General features: G+C 40.2%; 1 protein-coding gene across 1 annotated transcript in view; it reads right to left on the bottom strand.

The window, feature by feature from the left end:
* Nucleotides 1–6933: 6933 nt before the first annotated feature.
* Nucleotides 6934–22838, bottom strand: part of LOC311129313 (collagen alpha-1(XVIII) chain-like) — a gene marked incomplete at its 5' end in the record, with an annotated part of 86029 nt that continues 70124 nt past the window's right edge. The window contains 15 exons of the mRNA XM_084161593.1: nucleotides 6934–8803; nucleotides 10093–10208; nucleotides 10413–10610; nucleotides 10739–11134; nucleotides 11265–11297; nucleotides 11452–11580; nucleotides 17595–17659; nucleotides 18338–18497; nucleotides 18678–18809; nucleotides 19243–19277; nucleotides 19391–19444; nucleotides 19962–19989; nucleotides 20286–20351; nucleotides 20437–20508; nucleotides 21640–21693. Of these exons, the coding sequence (XP_084017719.1) occupies nucleotides 8590–8803; nucleotides 10093–10208; nucleotides 10413–10610; nucleotides 10739–11134; nucleotides 11265–11297; nucleotides 11452–11580; nucleotides 17595–17659; nucleotides 18338–18497; nucleotides 18678–18809; nucleotides 19243–19277; nucleotides 19391–19444; nucleotides 19962–19989; nucleotides 20286–20351; nucleotides 20437–20508; nucleotides 21640–21693 (1752 nt within the window). The 3' untranslated portion in view covers nucleotides 6934–8589. The remainder of the gene's footprint in view (nucleotides 8804–10092; nucleotides 10209–10412; nucleotides 10611–10738; nucleotides 11135–11264; nucleotides 11298–11451; nucleotides 11581–17594; nucleotides 17660–18337; nucleotides 18498–18677; nucleotides 18810–19242; nucleotides 19278–19390; nucleotides 19445–19961; nucleotides 19990–20285; nucleotides 20352–20436; nucleotides 20509–21639; nucleotides 21694–22838) is intronic.

The raw sequence follows: 22838 nt of genomic DNA, 5'->3' as shown, positions 1-22838 counted from the left end.
CCAGTGGGACAACCACCCTATTTTTTGTTTTTATTTTATGGGGGGGTGGGGGAGGGGGGGGTATAAGGATTACTGTTATATTATTCCAGGTATTCCTTAAAGAGGTAGGGTCTCCGGAAGGCAGTCAGTGACTCCTCTGTCCGAGCTTGTTCCACCATTGGGGTGTCAGAGCAGCGAATAGCTTTGACTGGGCTGAGCGGGAACTGTGCTTCCGTAGAGGTAGGGGGGCTATCAGGCCAGAGGTGGATGAACGTAGTGCCCTCGTTTGGGTGTAGGATCAGAGCCTGAAGGTAAGGAGGTGCCGTTCCCCTCACAGCTCCGTAGGCAAGCACCATGGTTTTGTAGTAGATGCGAGCTTTAACTGGAAGCCAGTGGAGTGTGCGGAGGAGCGGGGTGACATGAGAGAACTTGGGAAGGTTGAACACCAGACGGGCTGCAGCGTTCTGGATAAGTTGTAGGGGTTTAATGGCACAGGCAGGGAGCCCAGCCAACAGCGAGTTGCAGTAAACCAGACTGGAGATGACAAGTGCCTGGATTAGGACCTGTGCCGCTTCCTGTGTAAGGCAGGGTCGTACTCTCCGAATGTTGTAGAGCATGAAGCATCTTCAATGCTCTTACTGAGGGAAGGAGGTTGTTGGCCAAGATCTTGCGATACATGGCCACATCCATCCTCCCCTCAATACGGTGCAGTCGTCCTGTCCCCTTTGCAGAAAAGCATCACCAAAGAATGATGTTTCCACCTCCATGCTTCACGGTTGGGATGGTGTTCTTTGCTGTTGTACTCATCCTTCTTCTTCCTCCAAACACGGCGAGTGGAGTTTAGACCAAAAAGCTCTATTTTTGTCTCATCAGACCACATGACCTTCTCCCATTCCTCCTCTGGATCATCCAGATGGTCATTGGTAAACATCAGACGGGCCTGGACATGCGCTGGCTTGAGCAGGGGGACCTTGCGTGTGCTGCAGGATTATAATCCATGACGGCGTAGTGTGTTACTAATGGTTTTCTTTGAGACTGTGGTCCCAACTCTCTTCAGGTCATTGACCAGGTCCTGCCATGTAGTTATGGGCTGATCCCTCACCTTCCTCATGATCATTGATGCCCCACGAGGTGAGCTCTTTCATGGAGCCCCAGACCGAGGGTGATTGACCGTCATCTTGAACTTCTTCCATTTTCTAATAATTGCGCCAACAGTTGTTGCCTTCTTACCAAGCTGCTTGCCTATTTTCCTGTAGCCCATCCCAGCCTTGTGCAGGTCTACAATTTTATCCCTGATGTCCTTACACAGCTCTCTGGTCTTGGCCATTGTGGAGAGGTTGGAGTCTATTTGATTTAGTGTGTGGACAGGTGTCTTTTATACAGGTAACGAGTTCAAACAGGTGCAGTTAATACAGGTAATGAGTGGAGAACAGGAGGGCTTCTTAAAGAAAACTAACAGGTCTGTGAGAGCCGGAATTGTTGCTGGTTGGTAGGTGATCAAATACTTATGTCATGCAATAAAATGCAAATTAATTACTTAAAAATCATACAATGTGATTTTCTGGATTTTTGTTTTAGATTCCGTCTCTCACAGTTGAAGTGTACCTATGATAAAAATTACAGACCTCTACATGCTTTGTAAGTAGGAAAACCTGCAAAATCGGCAGTGTATCAAATACTTGTTCTCCCCACTGTACATAAGAGGAAAGAAGAATGCATGATCAAGAGGGGATATATAGAGAGCAGTTTCTTTGTGAGGTATCTCTGCCTGAAAATACATGATCTAAGTGATTGATAGTTGGTTTTCAGTAGTCATAAAAGTATGCCTTATTTACGTTGAATTACTAAAATAGTGATTTTGTCAGACAGCATAGACAGCAGCTCTATAGAGATTACTTGAAATGAAAATAATAAAGTCATCAAATAAAACTAATGGAATATACAATTGAAATATTTTATTAAAGTAATAACTGATGGTTAATAAGTGATAGGAGTCTTGGGAAGTCACTACCATCATGGGACTTTTATTAATTGTTTTATTCTGTGTTCTTACAGCAGCGTTCCCCAAACACTGCCCTGGGATCTTTTTTTAGACCAGGGGAAAATTTTTTCACATAAAAACATTTTATCGGAATAAAAAATACTAGTCTTGGCCTACCGAGTGGTGCAGCGGTCTAAGGCACTGCATTGCATTGATGGGAGATAGAAGGAGATGTCACATTGGATATGCAGCCGGCTGACTCTGCAGAGACAGGAGAGGGTAGTGAGCTGTGAACTATGTATGCAAGGTAAATTGGCCTGGGTAAATTATGGATCGACAGTACTTTAAGGGGTAGTTCACACAAAATGTGAAGTTCTTAAAGGGATAGTTCACTCAAAATGACATTGGTTTCCTTACCTTGGAAGCAGTCTACAGACAACGACAGAGTGCAATCCATGCTTAGGTTGTTTTTACCTAGCCACTTTCACCAACTGCTAACTTTAGCTTCCAACTATTTTCAGGCCCTGACCAAATTGGTTAGCCTTTTTTAACTTGCCAATTCAAGGCTTTTCAACCACAACTATGGTAGTTTTTGGATGGTCTGTCCTATAAGTTTGAACTCGTATTGTAATCCGAGAGTGCCACTTTTGCCTTTGTCCCATTTTATACTTGGTTTTGGCAGTTATCCATCGGAAATCAGAGTCAGAGTGAGAGAGAGTTGGAGTGATAAAGCTATAGCTGTGTGATTCCAGGAGGAGCCACTCAAGATAACCTCATCCTCATCAAATATTTAAAGAATAAAGGAGTACTTAAATGTCAGAGGGAATACTGTGGGATTTACTGTAAGGAGTGGGAAATAGTTGCTAATTATCTAACTAAATGAAAGGAAAAGTTCATAGAAAACGTTTATTTACTGTTTAACGGATGCCCCTCTTCAGATTTCTCAAAAATACAAAACTCATTTAAATAAGAGTAGCAAAAAGAATGTCCTCAACCATCCAGTAGATACACAAACACCTCTCGGATTATGGAAAACGAACTGTGCCTCAGACCCGGCCAGAATATGGTTTATAATGATGCTATCCCACTTTTGATACCAATGGGGTCGCTACGTTGATACCTTGATGAGGTCGCTACGTTTTGAATATAGTATTTTTACACATTTAATTTATTTTATTTGATCGCCTTTCAAATAATCAAATCCATTAAACAGTTAATCAAGTTTGTATGGCATAAGTTTCAGATTAGACTTTTACCTTTAGACACTCCAATTTGATCAACACTGCCAGCATGCTACATTATGCATCAAAGCAGCATGGATTGCACAATACAGTGCCTTGCAAAAGTATTCATCCCCCTTGGCGTTTTTCCTATTTTGTTGCATTAAAACCGGTAATTTAAATAGATTTTTATTTGGATTTCATGTAATGGGCATACACAAAAGAGTCCAAATTGGTGAAGTGAAATGAAAAAAATAACTTATTTCAAAAAATTCTAGAAAATAAATAACGGAAAAGTGGTGCGTGCATATGTATTCACCCCCTTTGCTATGAAGCCCCTAAATAAGATCTGGTGCAACCAATTACCTTCAGAAGTCACATAATTAGTTAAATAAAGTCCATATGTCTGCAATCTAAGTGTCACATGATCTCAGTATATAAACACATGTTCTGAAAGGCCCCAGTGTCTGCAACACCACTAAGCAAGGGCCACCACTAAGCAAGGGGCACCACCAAGCAAGCGGCACCATGAAGACCAAGGAGCTCTCCAAACTGGTCAGGGACAAAGTTGTGGAGAAGTCCAGATCAGGGCTGGGTTATAAAAAACTATCAGAAACTTTGAACATCCCACGGAGCACCATTAAATCCATTATTAAAAAATGGAAAGAATATGGCACCACAACAAACCTGCCAAGAGAGGGCCGCCCACGAAAACTCACGGACCAGGCAAGGAGGGCATTCATCAGAGAGGCAACAAAGAGACCAAAGATAACCCTGAAGGAGCTGCAAAGCTCCACAGCGGAGATTGGAGTATTTGTCCATAGGACCACTTTAAGCCGTACACTCCACAGAGCTGGGCTTTACGGAAGAGTGGCCAGAAAAAAGCCATTGCTTAAAGAAAAAAATAACCAAACACGTTTGGTGTTCGCCAAAAGGCATGTGGGAGACTCCCCAAACATATGGAAGAAGGTACTCTGGTCAGATGAGACTACAATTGAGCTTTTTGGCCATCAAGGAAAATGTCTGGCGCAAACCCAACACCTCTCATCACCCCGAGAACACCATCCCCATAGTGAAGCATGGTGGTGGCAGCATCATGCTGTGGGGATGTTTCTTGAGGGAAACCTGTTTCATTCTTCCAGAGATTTGAGACTGGGACGGAGGTTCACCTTCCAGCAGTACAATGACCCTAAGCATACTGCTAAAGCAATACTCGAGTGGTTTAAGGGGAAACATTTAAATGTCTTGGAATGGCCTAGTCAAAGCCCAGACCTCAATCCAAATGAGAATATGTGGTATGACTTAAAGATTGCTGTACACCAGCAAAATCCATCCAACTTGAAGGAGCTGGAGCAGTTTTGCCTTGAATGGGCAAAAATCCGTGGCTAGATGTGCCAAGCTTATAGAAACATACCCCAAGAGACTTGCAGCTGTAATTGCTGCAAAAGGTGGCTCTACAAAGTATTGACTTTGGGGGGGGTGAATAGTTATGTACACTCAAGTTGTCCGTTTTTTGTCTTATTTCTTGTTTGTTTCACCCCCAAAAATATGTTTTAATAAATTTTAATTCCAGGTTGTAAGGCAACAAAATAGGAAAAATGCCTAGGGGGGTAAATATTTTCGCAAGCCACTGTATCTCAATAAAATATATGATTACAAAACCTGAATCTATAGTCTAATGTCTTTCCTTATGAACAGCTTTGGTCAAGCTGAAAGAAAATGTCTGTAGACTCCAACGTTGTTATTTTGGGGTGTTTTATGAATATAAAGAATTGGATACTTCTTCAAGACCTGTGAATACAATACATTTTATGGAGCTTTGAGGGGAAAGCATAAAGCCCTGCTTGTTAGCCGAGATGTTGTTGGATTCGGTCGTGGGTGAGTCACTGGGGTTGTATAACAGAGGCAGATCTTCTGACAGACACAGCTTTTGCTTCCGCCCCAAATGTAATTAAGCCCAATATCTAGTCGTCTCGCTCTTATATCATTACCGTCCATGTGGATCATTTGGACGTGCTTAGTTATTACTTACCAGCTCCTAAATATAGCTCTCCCATGGCAGCTAGGTTGTTGAGATGGTCAACAGGCACTTCACAGCAGCCAGCTGTACGTTGTTCTAACACACCACTCTGTCAGGGAGACTTAATGTGGAAATTATGTTATTTTCCCTGAAAGATTTACTCAATCAAAGATCTTGTAGAATAGCGAACAGCGTTTAATGCTAGTTATTTTTCTTTCAACCAGAGACCGCCTCGACGACATTGAGCCCCCCAGTAAATTAATATTAGCCCCATACCAGTCACACTACTGAAGCTCGATGGGTTGAGACACTTAAGAGAAAGCTGTGGTTGAGATAACATTTAGTAGGGTGCTATGTTTCTTTTTCTTCTGCTGCTGTATTTACATGTTGGTTTTTATATATTTTCAGGCACCTTTTTGTTTTGAGCATCTAGGACACTTAGCAGCTAGTAAATTGTATTTCAGTCTTTATCAAAACATGTCATTGTGGTAACTCAATGTTACAAATTAAGCCTTTTCCTATATTTTAGCAGAATCACCCGAAAACCAGGCGCACCACTTTCAGCATTAGGAGCCCTCTTCTTTTCCAATCCCATCCTTCTCCATTGCCTCCGAATTATCCTTTTGTTGTCATTTTTGATCAAATCCAGTCTTGTCTGGGAAGGATTGAGAGCCCTGCAAGAGTCAGAGTTCCATAGAATGAATCATGTCAATCAAAGGTCACTGGAGCAGCACATACCACACCATATCACTACAATGAAGTTAATTAACAAAATCATACAGATACGCAGGACGGATCCTCATCCATCTTTCACAACTATGTGTCGTTCTATATAAAAATGTATCTAACTGAACAGAATGCACACATCACAATGACCAACAACAATGTGGTGGACCTGGACCACCAATCTGTACTTTATGATTGTTCATTTTTACAATCTGGACCTATGTGCCAATAGCTTTGGCATGGACCATTATACTGTATATGCACAGAGGGCACATATATGCAGTATGCTTGAGCCCTACTCCGACGGCCTTATTTAAGGGACCACCTACAAGGAATCTTGAGCACCCTTCTCTGATTTGTGTTAAGAAGGTGCTTGCAAGGCCACACAGCTAAATCCCATTGAGTGGGCCATAAAACGGTGATAGTAGACAGGTCTGTTGGAGTATAAGGTGATGAGGTGGGATTGCAATCTCATCAAAAGGTGGTTGTCTGTGACAACCATGAATCTGGATAGGGGACTAGTTTCCTTGGGAAAAATCTACTCTGGAGAAAACAGAGAAGAGAAATTCCAAACAGGAATATTCCAGTCATTACATTGAACAAATACATAAGAATCAATTTGAAAATCAACATTTTAGTTTTACCACATGCAAAAAATCTCAATCTCAATTAATGTTAGGGATTATTAGTTGTTGACCTTTAAGATTTTGCCTTGTTGACCAAATATTTGTTAATTTGGCTGGTAAGCAGACAAATTATGATAACCACGCAATTGGATAAGAATAGAAACTGCTGTATTTCTATCCACATGATAGCAGCAGAATGTATTTAATGTCCAAGTATCGGTGGAAATGGGTTTACATATTTTAAACCCACTCGCTCAGCACATACATTTTCCACAACAAAACCAGTCATAATGTAACACTACTTTGAAATATTGGCCACACAAAACATTGGTTAAAAAAACATTATTGCAAAAAACTTTGCATCCACAGTCTCATGAATAAAAGAAAAAAGAAAATGTTTATTCAGTGCCTCTACGAAATGATACAGCACATACTGGTTACAAAAATAATGAATATCCACAGGTTCATACTGGTTCAGTCAAGAAACAACAGTAGCACTATAGCCAAGATAGCCTCAGAAATTCATCAACACGAGGATACTTACTACAAAGTGTCTTAATAAAATATATCTGGGTTTCCTCAACCATCACAGTCAGCAGTCACTCCAATAGAGATTAGCACCAAATTGAACTCAAAACATTTTCAAACCCCAATGGTAGGTTATTATCAACAGGATTTTAATTTATTTTTAATAACAGCAAAATTGACCCTTCCATCAAATTTGTCTCTGCATCTGCTTTACGGTTATGAAAGACCTTGTAACTTGCGTCTTGGATATGAGTATGATGAATTTAGTGTAGGCTATGCCCAATGAGGACGTATAAAACATAATGTTCACCAAATGTAAAATGGTAACTAGACATATACAGTAAACGTCTACAGATGTAGGATCTTAATTTGAACCAGTTTGCAACAGCAGAAAAAGTATCCTGCAGCAACAGGAAATGTGAATTATGTGAATTATAATTAATGGCAATTTCTGTAGGGGTTGATACATTTTTTGAAAGGGCAAATCAAGTCTGAAATTTCAAACTTTAGAAGCTTTTTAAAACTTAAATACACTACAAGTTTGCATTTCCTGCTGTGAACGAAAGTTCTCAGCAACATAGAGTGATCAAATTAAGATCCTACATCTGTGGAATGTGGAATTGAAAGAAATCATATTTATAATCACATTTTACATATTTGTGACCTGGTATATAACATTATAGTAATTAGTAATTTTTATTCTAAGAGTCATCATATCTTATCTTAGTTTTATTTACTTATTTTTATTTTTTAAAGTATCTTGACATCAAAGCACAATCTCTTTTGACATGCATTTCAAAAACCACACACTCATTTTTACAACGTACAGTTTTCCATATTAGGTTAGGAAACTCACCCTCACCTGTGTAAGTGTATGAAATAGTCTGTGAAAAAGTGCTGACTACAATATGGATTAGGGCATTTTTCATGTGTTGTTACTATTGTAAATCAAATTGTGTGTTCTAACATAACTTCATTTAAAAATAAATATCTATTATCTTCTTTAATTCTTAAAATATCATTTAAAAGGTTACTGTACCCTTTAGTAAACTACAAGCCTTAAATGAAATGAAAATAAAACAAACAAACATTTGGAAAATGGTACATTAAAATGGTTGAATATACCACATTTAAAGACAGATTCAAAAGTAAAATTGATAAAATCAGAAATGCTAATAAAACTCAAAACAGACATATCATATACAAACATATTTTTTTACGCATACAATAAAAAAATGCTGCCGCAGTTAGCTTCTCTTCTCTTGTTCAACCCCTTAGAAAATATGTGCCAATGCCCCGAGAAAAAGGCAAACACCTCTCTGTTCGACCCGTCTCTTTGGCATTATGGAAGGGATAGAGAAGACAATGGGAAGCTTCTCTGCCAGGCAAGCGCTGCAGACCCAGTTCGAAATATGTCATATTTTTAGGGGCGGAGGGAGGAGGAATGGGCTTGTTTGGACACTTGTAATGCGTTTACTAGGACCAAAGTGACAGGGATGGTTTTTACAATTATTTTTTGGAGTGTGAGAGATAGCTATTCTCGATACACAGCACTATGTAGGAGCTAGAGCAGCTGCTGGGCGACTGTTGTAGGAGCTGGCCGGACTGCAGTGAGGATGCTAGGCCTGTCACTGCGCGGTCTCCTGCCCTCCATGTCTCGCAGTAGTTGTCAGTTTGGCGGTGACCCTCGCTGCTAGAGCCGTGCCAGACCATTTTTTCAGGCCTGAAGGGAAACAAATCGGAATTAATTATGTTAATCACCTCAAGTACTTCACCTTATTAGACTAATTTTATAAAAAATCTATCCAGTTAACAGTGATAATACAGTGCCTTCATGACACTGTTATAAGCAGTATGGCATAAGCCCTGGCATATCATACATACATAGACTACCACTTAGGCTACCACACTTTATAACAAAGGAATTTTGCTTATGACGACACTCATTATGACTAATGAGAAAGTAACTATTTGCCATAATAAGAACGATACTGCACGATTAGATTAAAAAAATTGCAGATTCTCTATAACAGCCTAATAGAGAATGTCCCATCTGTTAGGGTGCTGTTTACATTGATAAATTAAGCAGCTTTACATGTGTATAATTTAAGGTTAGACCATACAGTGTTAAAAGGTATTCAACTCTATTAGAGTCAAACATTTCACAGTGTTAAAAGGTGGTAAACTATTAGAATAAAAATAATGACTCTGGTGGAATAGATGTTTAACACTTTACACCATTGAGAATGAATGCAACAATAACAAGTGTTTGCATTTACATAAACTCTTTGAAAGTGTTAAAAAGCAAACACTTTAGGAAGTGTAACATTTACTCTGTGTAGTATGATAATATAGACATTTTTTTAAAGTTACATTTAAGGCAGAGGGATATGGACCAGTATTCAAACTGTTGTAAGGTTTAGGATACTGTTAGATGACGTCCACCACAAGATATCGCTCTGATTCAAAGAATGCTGCTCAGGACTGCTTCTCTGACCAAACGTATTTTGCCCAGGGCAACTGGCTGTTGATAGCAATCTAGTAGCTTGGCTTGCTAGCAAGCTTTTCTCTGACTAGCTCATAGAGCTGCAGCGTGCGGCGATTGCAAGCTAGCTGGTCAGTTAGTATAATCTAAATGTTGTTAGCTAGCTATTTGTATGTTATCTTGGATTATGTACACAGAGCTGTCAATGCTAGTTTAGCAAAAACGTAAGTTAAAAAACTTGCGTAGCTAGCTAGCTATGTACCACCTTACATCTTTAAGTTATAACATTGGCAAACTTACCAAATTACGAAGAAGCAAATGGGACAAGATAACTCACTCAGAATAGTTTTACAATAGTTTGAAGAACTCAACAACAACTCAGAATAGTTTGAACAACTCACTGTAGCTAGCTAGCCAGCTACAGGGACTTTAATGCATTAGATGCACTTTGTAGAGTTAACACTATTAGAGTTAATGTAACACTGGAGATGTTACTGTGTAGCTGTGTCTGAGAGGCCACCACTCACCATGCACTGTCCCTAAGGATATCTCTGCCATCAAAGGAGTAGATTGGTGCATTTTCCTTCATCCTGCCCCCAGTCTTACTGAACATAGACTCCCAGCTATTAAACAGCACTTGATCCTAAAGAGAGAGAGCATATATGTTCGTCAGCAAGAGAAACAAGGTTAAAATGAAAACCCATGGCAGCATTTCATTACTTATTTCATTACTGGAATTTCATGAAAAGCTAATGAATAGGTTGCTTCACTAAACTCAATGTAAATTTGGTGTCAGAAGTGGGATCCCACAGTCTATACTTGTGCTTTCAGTAGTATGTTTACACACCTTCAGGTTTATGATGGGGAGGCTGTCTCTGTCGGACTTGCGAACTATGCTGTAGAGGTCCTGGAGCTTGGAGGACAAGAAAGCCCTGAAGGTGCCCTTCAGACCCACAGCACGAGCCTGCTGGAAACACAGGAAGTCTGAACCACGAATGCCCCGCATGTTGCCCACTTGGGGCATGTTCAGGGCGATCAGGTGGAGCTGAGCAGAAAAGAGAGATGAGTTATAAAAACAGCTCAGCTTAGGTCTACACACACTATTTAGATGAGACCATTTGATACATACATACTTTCTGGGAAGGCACATTAAATGATGATAAAGGTACTCACTCCTGGCCCTGATGTGTGCAAGTGACTGGCAGGCTGGGGAACAGGAAGGGGAACGGGTCTTCGCTGGGGGGTGACCGGGTATCGGCTTTCGGGCTGAACGGGATACCTGTTCTCAGGCTGCACATGGCTGTAGCGGCCATCTGTTTGAGGGGGGTACCTAGTGTCAGTCTGAGGGGGGTATCTGGGGTCGTACTGAGGGGGGTATCTGGGGTTGGGGTTGTGGTTGTCGGGTTTGGCAGGCCTGGGGATCTCCACGGGCTTGCGAGGAGGAGGCTCGATGGGGTGGGTGGCGGTACCGCCTAGGGAGAAGTGTTCAGCTCCATTGTTGGCCGAGTGATCCTGAGACTGGGGGTAGTTGACAACAGCGGGAGGCTGGACTGCCGCTACTTCGTTGTCCTGGAGATTAAGATCTTTATTTATTTGACATGAAAAGTAATCCTTGATTTTATGACTTTGTTCCCTCAAATATATCAATAGCTATTAATTAAATAAGTTGATACATTTTTATATTGATAGAAGAACTTACCAGATCTCTGTAGAAGGGACTGTAGTCACCGAGCTGGAAAACAATAAGAATACGCATACATTTTTTGCTGAGTTTGTGTTTTTCTAAGTTTCTTTTGGTCTGCACTTCAACTTTTTGAATGTGCGTCTCCAGCTCCTTCCTACCTTATGAACACATTTCTCACATGAAGAAAAATTAATGACTCTACCAGGACTTGTTTGAATCCATCGCGGACTCGGATGTAGAGATCTGTTTTGTCAACAATGTAGATGAGGGTGCCCTCCGACTGGCGTCTTGCAGTAGCAATCATGGTGTCGTATGACCTCAAAACTGTCACCTGGGGAGACCAGTACATATTATTGTACATAAACAAGACTGCATGCATCAAATCAGACAAATAACCAGATAATCCTATTAGTTATGATGAATACATTAACTTTTGACCATAAAAAAACCCAATGCAAAATACAGTACACCTTTACAATCGTTGCATCTGTTTTTTTTATGAGGTCAATCCACTGAATTCACTTAACTGAATACAGCAGTCTGGTTTATGGTACATATACAGTGCCTTCAGAAAGTATTCATACCCCTGGACCTATTCCACATTTTGTTGTGTTACAGCCTGAAGTGAGTGAAAATGGATTAGATAGATTTTTTTCACACCCATTTACACACAATACCCCATAATGACAAAGTGAAAGCATGTTTTTAGACATTTTTGCAAATTTATTGAAAATGAAATACAGAAATATCTAATTTACCTAAGTATTCACACCCCTGAGTGAATACTTTGTAGAAGCACCTTTGGCAGCGATTACACCTGTGAGTCTTACTGGATACGTCTATAAGAGCTTTCCACACCTGGATTGTGCAATACAGGGCACATTATTTTCAAAATTCTTCAAGCTCTGTCAAATTGGTTGTTGATCATTGCTAGACAACCATTTTTTAAGTCAAAACTGTAACTCGGCCATTCAGGAACATTCACTGTCTTCTTGGTAAGCAACTCCTGTGTAGGTTTGGCCTTGTGTTTTAGGTTATTGTCCTGCTGAAAGGTGGATTAATCTCCCAATGTCTGGTGGAAAGCAGACTGAACCAGGTTTTCCTCAATATTTAGCTTGTGCTTAGCGCCATTCCGTTTCTTTATTATCCTGAAAAACTCACCAGTCCTTAACGATTACAAGCATACCCATATCATGATGCAGCCACCACTATGCTTGAAAATATGGAGAGTGGTACTCAGTAATGTGTTGTATTGGATTTGCCCTAAACATAACACTTTGTGACATAACACTATAATAAAGTTAATTGCTTTGACACATTTTCTTTTTGCAAACAGGACACATGTTTTGGAATATTTTTTATTCTGTACAGGCTTCCTTCTTTTCACTCTGTCAATTAGGTTAGTATTGTGGTGTAACTGCAATGTTGTTGATCCATCCTCAGTTTTCTCCTATCACAGCCATTAAACTCTGTAACTTGGCCTCATGGTGAAATCCCTGAGCGGTTTCCTTCCTCTCTGGCAACTGAGATAGGAAGGACGCCTGTATCTTTGTAGTGACTGGGTGTACTGATACACCATCCGAAGTGTAATTAATAACTTCACCATGCTCAAAGGGATATTTAATATCTTCTTTTTTTTTTTACCTATCGACCAATAGGTGCCCTTCTTTGCGAGGCATTGGAAAACCTCCCTGATCTTTGTGGTTGAATCTTTGTATGAAATTCACTGTTCGACTGAGGGACCTTATAGATACAGTGCATTCGGGAAAGTATTCAGACCCCTTTACTTTTTCCACATTTTGTTACGTTACAAAAATGGATAAAATTATAATTTTCCCTCAATCTACACACAACACCCCATAATGACAAAGCAAAAATAGGTTTTTAGAAATTTTTGCAAATGTATTAAAAATAAAAAACTGAAATACCTTATTTCCAAATATATATTTGCTGCTTTTCCGCCATTCTGATGTAGAATTTCTTGTGTGTTTTGGATCATTGTCTTGCTGCATGACCCAGCTTCGCCAGACCTAATGGGACCCATGTTGTCCAAAAAATTCAACTTTTGAGTAATCTGTCCATAGAACATTCTTCCAGGAGTCTTGACGAGTATTGACAGGTGCTTCCAGGTGTGTTTTGGCAAACTTGAGTCAACTTTTTGAATAACATGGGTCCCGTTATGTCTGGCGAAAACCAAACACTGCATTCCACAGTAAGAACCTCATACCAATGGTCAGGCATGGTGGTGGTAGTGTGACGGTTTGGGGATGCTTTGCTGCCTTAGGACCTGGACGACTTTCCATCATTAAAGGAACCATGAATTCTGCTCTGTATCAGAGAATTCTAAAGGAGAATGTCAGGCCTGTCCATGAGCTGAACCTGAAGCGCAGCTGGGTCATGCAGCAAGACAAAGATCCAAAACACACAAGCAATTCTACATCAGAATGGCTGAAAAGCAACAAATATAACGTTTTGGAATTGCCTAGACAAAGTCCAGACCTAAACCCAATAGAAATGTTGTAGCAGAACCTGAAATGAGCAGTTCATGCTCGAAAACCCACAAATGTTGCTGAGTTAAAGCAGTTCTGCATAGAAGTGGGCCAAAATTCTTCCACAGCGATGCGAGAGACTGATCAACCACTACAAGAAAGTCTTTGGTGCAGTCATTGCAGCTAAAGGGGGGCGCAACCAGTTATTGAGTGTAAGGGGGCAATTACTTTTTTCACTCAGGGGAATCGGGTGTTGCATAACTTTGCTAATTAAATGTATTAAATAAGTTTAGCGAATTGTTTTTAAAAATTATATGAGCAAATTTGGAACGGTAATCCAGACAAAATTAAACGGTCCTATTTATTTCATGAATATGAATTCGGACGGCAGAAATGATTACAAATTAAAGCATTAGACCTCTCACCAAAGGCTTCTGTCATACAAAAGTTAAATCCGAACTGGTTTTCTAGCAGATTAGTAAGAATGTCTCACCCCTTGTTCAAGAATGGCCTTTTTCCCTTTATTCAGATTACAATCTCTCACTTTCGGTTATTTGAAAATGAAATATCGCTATTTTTAAAACAAGCCATAGAAAGTTGGTTGCAATTTCAGTTTAATCCACCACAAAAGACAGAACAATTATAACAAAAAATATTATGGTTAAACTCAAATATACTAATTGATTTTTAAAAAACATAGTTTTAGGATTTTCTTTTTTTTTAGGTATAATCTTTGTAAATTATATCATAAATAGGACTGGTGGAGTTAGGTCACATACGCAGCTAACAAAAATATATGGAAATGTCTGCTCTACCCAAAATTACAACCAACTAATTGCAGCATTACCGCAAAAATGGAAGAGGCAAGTAGAAGAGGGAAAACGTAAGGAGCTTGTCTGTCGGCCCTGCATTAAGGACCAAAATTGGTTAAAGAAAATTGTGATAAATGAAAGTATACCAGTTTAACTTAAGGAACAAAAAATTGACAGATGTGCCATATACAGTGCCTTCGGAAAGTATTCAGACCCCTTCACTTTTTCCACATTTTCTTACGCTACAGCCTTATTCTAAAATGGATTAAATAAAACATTTTCCTCAGCAATCTACACAATACCCTATAATGACAAAGCAAAAACGGGTTTTTAGAATTTTTTGTAAAATTATTAAATATTAAAAACAGAAAAACCTTATTTATATAAGTATTCAGACCCTTTGCTATGAGACTCGAAATTGAGCTCATGTGCATCCTGTTACCATTGATCATCGTTGAGATGTTTCTACAAATTGATTGGACTCCACCTGTGGTGAATTCAATTGATTGGACATGATTTGGAAAGGCACACACCTGTCTATATAAGGATAAGAGCGTCTGCTAAATGACAAAAATGTAAATGTAAATGTCCCACAGTTGAGAGTGCATGTCAGAGTTAAAATCAAGCCATTAGGTTGAAGGAATTGTCCGTAGAGCTCCGAGACAGGATTGTGTCGAGGCACAGATCTGGGGAAGGGTACCAAAAAATTTCTGCAGAATTGAAGGTCCCATATTGTTTTCTCAATGTCAACCAAACGAAGGAGCTGATCCTGGACTTCAGCACGCCCCTATACACATCAATGGGACCACAGTGGAGAAGGTGGAAAGCTTCAAGTTCCTCGGTGTACACATCACTGACAATCTGAAATGGTCCACCCACACAGACAGTGTAGTGAAGGAGCAAGAGCGGTCTGATGAAACCAAGATTGAACTCTTTGGCCTGAAACCTGGCAGCATCCCTACGGTGAAGCATGGTGGTGGCAGAATCATGCTGTGGGGATGTTTTTCAGTAGCAGGGACTAGGAGACTAGTCAGGATCGAGGGAAAGATGAACGGAGCAAAGTACAGAGTCCTTGATGAAAACCTGCTCCAGAGCTCTCAGGACCTCAGACTGGGACGAAGTTTCACCTTCCAACAGGACAATGACCCTAAGCACACAGCCAAGACAATGCAGAAGTGGATTTGTGTAGCTTAGTTGGTAGAGCATGGCGTTTGCAACGCCAGGGTTGTGGGTTTGATTCCCACGGTGGGCCAGTATGAAAAAAAATAACTAAGTCGCTCTGGATAAGAGCGTCTGCTAAATGACTAAAATGTAAAAATGTAAATTTGGGACATGTCTCTGAATGTCCTTGAGTGGCCCAGCCAGAGCCCGGACTTAAACCTGATCGAACATCTCTGGAGAGACCTGAAAATAGCTGTGCAGCAACGCTCCCCATCCAACCTGAGAGAGCTTGAGAGGATCTGCAGAGAAGAATGGGAGAAACTCCCCAAATACAGGTGTGCCAAGCTTGTAGCGTCATACCCAATAAGACTCAAGGCTATAATCGCTGCCAAAGGTGCTTCAAGAAAGTACTGAGTAAAGGGTCTCAATACTTATGTAAATGTAATATTTCAGTTTTTATAACAAATAAAAAATAAACTGTTTTTGCTTTGTCATTATGGGGTATTGTGTGTAGATTGATGAGGGGGAAAAATAAGGCTGTAACCTAACAAAATGTGGAAAAAATAAAGGGGTCTGAATACTTTCCGAAGGCACTGTAGATTGCTAAATAGTTGGGAAGAGATTTTCATACCTATTCAATGGCACATGGCTTATGAAATGACGCCGGATTCAAAATTTGTATTATACAAAATTCTTGCAACCAATAGAACCTACTGTCAAGTTACCATGTTAGCTAGCTAGGTAACGTGAATGAAAAATATTGTTTGTTATCAAACCAATAATTAGAGACTCAGGATTAGTGTAAAATGGCCCACGACATGTTTAGTGAAATTATATAAAATGCGTGTGAATCCCGATAGAAAGAAAAAAAGTCATCTCCAGAAATATGTTTTTAACCGTTTAGGCTAGAGACGAGAACTTTATTTTTCTGTAGCTCTACGGAGATGCCTTTTTTTCTATCTATAGGGATTCTCAACCATTTTATATAATTTCACAAACCATGTGGTAGGCCGTGTCGCGGGCCTTTTTAAACTAATCCCGGGTTGCTACTTATTGGTTTGATAAACAACGTTGTTCAGTCATGTTACCTAGCTAGCTAACCTGTTAACTAGACAGTTGGTCTAGGCAAATTTGATTGCCACAGGAATATAGGAAAAGGGTCTTTCAGCATGCCTGTCGTGAAATGGTGCTCGATTTTACCTCTCTGGCACTCAGAGGCTGCATGACAGTGAACTTGCAAAGTCTACTCAGATTGGCCTGTACTCTTGGTTATAAAAGGCGATGAAATTATACAATGTTTCAACCTTGCTCGCTCTGCGCGGTGCTCCAATGTAACACATGTACAAATCTTACAACAGAAGACGCATCAGGGTCTGCATCCCCGCTCACCATCACAGCTAAATTATATTTTAAAAACGAATGGAGGAATAGATGCGCATGAACAGTGGATGGAGAGAAGCAGGTGAGTGAGGGTTGGTAGGGGATGCGGCTGGCTGATTACAGCTGCCACACATGATATGCGCATGAAAGTGAAGTGGATATTATTGGACCTGCGCATACAAGAGACTAGTGGCTGTTGCTTAAATTCAACTGAATTTATAAACAAAACTGTCTTTATAAACATTTTAGAACAGCTGCCAGCAGGTTCTTTAGATCGGTAGGGCTGAAAAATGTGGTAGTATCATATGGAACAGTACTAAGGTATTGGTATCATAAGTATCATGACGTTTTGGTACCGTGATATTACCGTGGTACTGGTATACCGTGCAACACTAATAGAAATGTTGTGTTATTTGTTCACTCAGTGTAAAAAAATATGCAAATATAAAGAAAATCAGAAAGGGGGCAAATACTGTATGTCAGACCGTGGGATGACCACTTACCCCTGAGGTGTGACCAGGAGTTCCAGGTGGTCCAGCAGGTCCGGGGGGACCAGGAATATTGATGGCTGTGATGAAGAAATAAAGAAATGATGATGATATGATATACACTGAGTGTACAAAACATTAGGAACAACTTCCTAATCTTGAGTTGCACCCCTTTTTGCCCCCAGAACAGCCTCAATTCGTCGGGGCATGGACTCTACAAGGTGTCGAAAGTGTTTCACAGGGATTGTGTCAAATTGGCTGGATGTCCTTTGGGTGGTGGACCATTCTTGATACACACAGGAAACTGTTGAGCGTGAAAAACCCAGCAGCGTTACAGTTCTTGACACAAACCGGTGCGCCTGGCACCTACTACCATACAACATTCAAAGGCACTTAAATATTTTGTCTTGCCCATTCACCCTCAATGGCAAACATACACAATCCATGTCTCAATTGCCTCAAGGCTTATTAATCCTTCTTTAACCTGTCTCCTCCCCTTCATCTACACTGAATGAAGTGGATTTAACAAGTGACATCCATAAGGGATCATAGCTTTCACCTGGATTCACCTTGTCAGTCTATGTCATGGAAAGAGCAGGTGTTCCTAATGTTTTGTACACTCAGTGTAGTTGCTTTTCACAGCGTCAAGCACGTGGTGTACCTCTCTCCAACCCACCACCAATGTAAAATTTACCTTGGGAGTATACCCTATTGAAGACTATTGTGACATTGTGTTTGTCACTGGTTAGGAAACTCACAGTGGTTAGGTCTATAGGCCCCTGGTAGTGAGGGGGACCCTGGGGGCCCGGGAGGACCTGGTGGGCCTGGGATTCCTGGACGACCGTCGTAGCCGATCCCTGGGGAGCCTGGTGGGCCCTGGGGACCAGGGAGGCCCATGATGGAATCTCCCTTTGGACCCTGTGATATTTTTTGTTGTTGAAAATAACGTTTAACTTTACTTATGCCCCATTCATTATAAGGCTCTCTTTCCATTTTTGTTAGCAAGACATGACAGATATTGTAAGGTGTCTTAATGACTGATATCAGGTTTTGATAAGTTCCTTTAAACATGCATTTTATGTCCTCTCAATTTCGTACCATAAGTCCTTGGTTTCCAGGGGGTCCTGGTGGGCCTTGTTGTCCTCTAAAATGGGGGTCATAATACCCACCACTTGGCTCTCCCTTCTCCCCCTTCACTCCTGAATCCCCGCGCTCTCCTTTCAGGTCATTCTGCAAAGACAAACAGCTATTAACGCTCTGTCCTGGCAACCTTACCCATCTTCTTAAGCATGATAGCATTATGTAGGTATGGGATAATAGCATTTCACTTCTTGTTAGGTTTTAGGTTAATTGAAGATGAGAGTGCGGAATCTGGACTGGCAGTAGAGTGCTCTTTACACCAAATCAGAGTGGTGAAGAACTATCTAAGGCTAGATTGAAAATTAATCAGCAATGTAGTGGAGGGTAACTGTTTGTAAACGCTGTTTATGCACCTCTTTATTCTGTGAATATCTTTTAACGACCTGTTCCGCCAAATTTGTGCTTTTTCCATGAACGTTTACGCCATCTAAACCAGTGTTCCAACATTTACAATCCTACTATTTTAGCTATTAAATCCCTGTATGTAATGCATACTGTAGTACTATTAATGGTAATACTGTACCTTGAATGTGAGTATGTCTAAGTTAGAGGCCACACCTGGAAATAAAATACAAAATATCACGATAAGCATAAAGGTTGAATTGTAGCCTTAAGATAAAACCAGGTGGTTGTTATTATCCCTGTGCTGTATTGAGACATAAAAGTCTTACCTGGCGTTCCTGGGAGACCTTGAGCTCCGTGATCACCTTTCTCCCCCTTTGTCGCTACAAAAAACAGTGAACATGTGAAGAATATACAGTTTAGAAAATAAATACGGAAACATTTTCATTGGAAATAAATCTAATTTGTATCACTGTATTGTGATGGTTGTATGCACTACCCATGCCCAATGGCAGTCAAATGTAACTTTTTATGGGCTAATGGAATGGTTAGCCTTACATTAAAACAGAATGGATTTCGAAGTCTAAATTAAACCTTGACAGCGCTATTTGATGTTCCAGTTTTTATCAGTAAATTCCCCCAAATCTAGGTGCTTTTTATGAAACCATTGGCCTAATCTCTTGACAGTAGGTTGATCATGAATCCCTCTTTCTTCAATAGCTGAATCAAATTGAAGGTTGATGGGGAACTGTTTATGTCTCTTTAAAGAATAAAAACTGTCTCTTCATTTTCAACTCCTCATTTTGTTGACTGCTGGGTATGCTCATGTGTCAAATTTAATCCTCTGTCTTCATGATGTATTACGTTTGACGTAAAAACAACAAATCATTGTCAGCATACCAGGATAAATCCTTGAGGCGTCATATCCCTGCAACAAATGGGAAATTACACATTAAAGTATTTTCCAGTATTTTGCACACAAACATGATATCTTGTTTCTTATTCCTAGATGAAGATGGCATTATATACTTTTTTGTGGCCAATGGCATCGATGGTACATGATCTTCAGGGTTGTGTTCATTAGGGCATGCACTGGAAAATGAAAATGATTGTTTCTTATTGGACAAGTAAAAGTTGTCCCTCCCTGTGTCAGTCTGTTTTCTTCCATTTGGTGCTGAATGAACACAACCCTGGTTTTGGGAATAAGGATTCTGATAAACTCACGTTGAAGCGGTCCACAGGCAAAGCTGGTCCGGCTGGTCCTGGGGGCCCAGGTGGGCCTGGGACACCCTGAAAAGAGATGACATTAGACAGTGCACTTCCATTGTATTGTAAACCGGCCCAGTGCATTGTTATATGCACATGTCACACTTACTGGGTAGCCAAATCCGGCTCCTGTGGATGGCTCTCCTTTTTCACCCTTGTATCCGTTTACACCAGGACGACCCTGTAGGAAACAGACATGGACAGTTAGATACTACACAGGCCTTACACAAGAAGCATTCACTAGAGATAATAAAAGCAGTAATAACAATTACAAGAGATAATACTAGTAGTAGTAGTAGTAGTAGTAGTAGTAGTAGTAGTAGTTGTAGTTGTTGTAGCATTCCGTATATCGATACTTTCCTAACTTACTTTCCATAATTACACACAAACTGGCAATAGATGTTATGTACATTTTGACTTATTCCATACCTGTTCAAGGCAAGGAAACATCTGTACCTCTTAAGTCGATGTCACAAGAAGCAATCTGGACGCAATTTATGTTGCTTGCAACAAAGCTGCATCTGGGTAGCTCTATGTCTCCCCTCCAAAGTTCCCTGCAACTTAGTTGCATTGCATCACAAGAGACAGAAAACAATCCTATTTTGCGCAACTTACTGCATTCAATATCCAATCAGTGAGCAGAAAAAAGCTTAGATGATTCGTGATATCGTTCCAATTAGAACTCCGGCCCAGTTGTCATGTCAACACAGCTGTCAGTGCAGCTGCAAATCGCGACAAAAAATACATGCCAAATGGGAAATGTATGAACCAGGAGTGTCAAACATAGGGCCCGCGGGAATGAACTTAATATACTTTTAAATGACTAAAACCAAATCATAACTGTGTTGAATTGATAATGGACCTACATTAATACAGTTTCTTGACAGTGTCCAGCTCGCTAATAATCACCGAAATGAAAGCTAGACAGTCAGGGAACATAGAACATTTCCAAATCCAAAAGACCGAATGTGGCCGTGGGGGCAAAATGAGTTTGACACCCCTGGTATAAACAATTCTAGACACGCTGGCTAGTCGTGGTTTATGTACAGTATATGGTCTGGCAGTCAATAAAGGTAATTTTATAAGTGAACACAGACATTTCTCTGTTCAGTTTTAACTGAAAATGTCTAACATGAACTGCATTAGCTAGCTCGTCGCTAGCTTGGCTAGATTGCTAGCTTTAGATTATGTCACTTGCAATTTGCATCTGCAACAGAAATTGCGTCCAAATTGCTTTGTGTGACACTACTACTGTCACGCTACTGAGCCCCTACTGTAATTGTAAAGTTATAAATTTAGCTCCAGTACTTACAGGTCTTCCGGGCATTCCAAATTCACCCTTTATCCCAGAAGGTCCATACGGCCCCTGCACAAACAACACATCACTCATATGTGACAAAAACACATTCACTAGAAACATTTTTATCCATTCGACAGGGGTGGGTTTTTATATTGTCAAACTTTCTTTATTGCAACAAATTATGATGGAAACTGTTTTTTCTTTAAATTAATGATGATTCCCGAATCATTTAGAAGGTACGTGATGTCACTGAGTAACTATAAAGCTCCACATTTAATTCTAAATGCCTGAATTGCATGCAAAATCAATTTTTTCAACTATAAAAATAATGTTTCTTTGCAGGACAAGGATTGTCCTGACTTTCAAGAATGCCAGAATTGCTTCACCTTGCTTTTCTGGTTGACTGGCAAGTTTCACCATCCAATTATTTCAGATCTACAGGAGTGCAAGTTTCACCATGGCATGGACCGTGGCAATAAGTTGGCACATGACAATTATTAGAATATGGCAAATATGTAAGGGATAATCAACGAGGGGCTATGCGTTCTATGGAAAATAATGAATGACGTGGAAGGTGTGTGGAACTCACCTTCCACGGAACTGCATTATTTTCCAGAGAACGCATAGAGCCCCTAGTTGATTATCCCTTTTCTACCATGGCTATAATTTAACAAATTTGTTCAACTGTGTTCAACATCCACTGAAGTAGCTAGCAAGTTTACTAGATAGCTACAGTAGTTTATTTGGTAACCAAACATACTTTCTAGTTTAGCTAACCAAACCATCAGTCCTAGCTTGCCATTATGAAAATCGAATTCAACAATGCCAATAATGTTTTAAATTCGACTTTTACTTTCAAAAGCAGCTCAAACATAGAACCTGTAAGAATGAACTATAGCCATTGAATTCTACCATGCTGATATACTGTGCATTATAGGGAAATAATGCACACTCTAGAATGCCCTTCAAGTCAATCAGAAACTACTATTCAACAATGCCATGGTATAATTAAGCAATAAGGCACCATCAATATATCACAGCTAAGGACTGTTCTTAAGCACGTCACAACGCGGAGTGCCTGGATACAGCCCTTAGCCATGGTATATTGGCCATATACCACAAACCCCTGAGGTGCCTTACTGCTATTAAAAACAGGTTACCAACATAATTAGTAGTTTTGTGTCATACCTGTGTTATATTGTCTGATATAC

Source organism: Coregonus lavaretus (assembly GCF_964263955.1).
Source record: "Coregonus lavaretus genome assembly, chromosome: 5".
Taxonomy (NCBI): domain Eukaryota; kingdom Metazoa; phylum Chordata; class Actinopteri; order Salmoniformes; family Salmonidae; genus Coregonus; species Coregonus lavaretus.
This window is presented reverse-complemented; position numbering and strand designations above follow the sequence as displayed.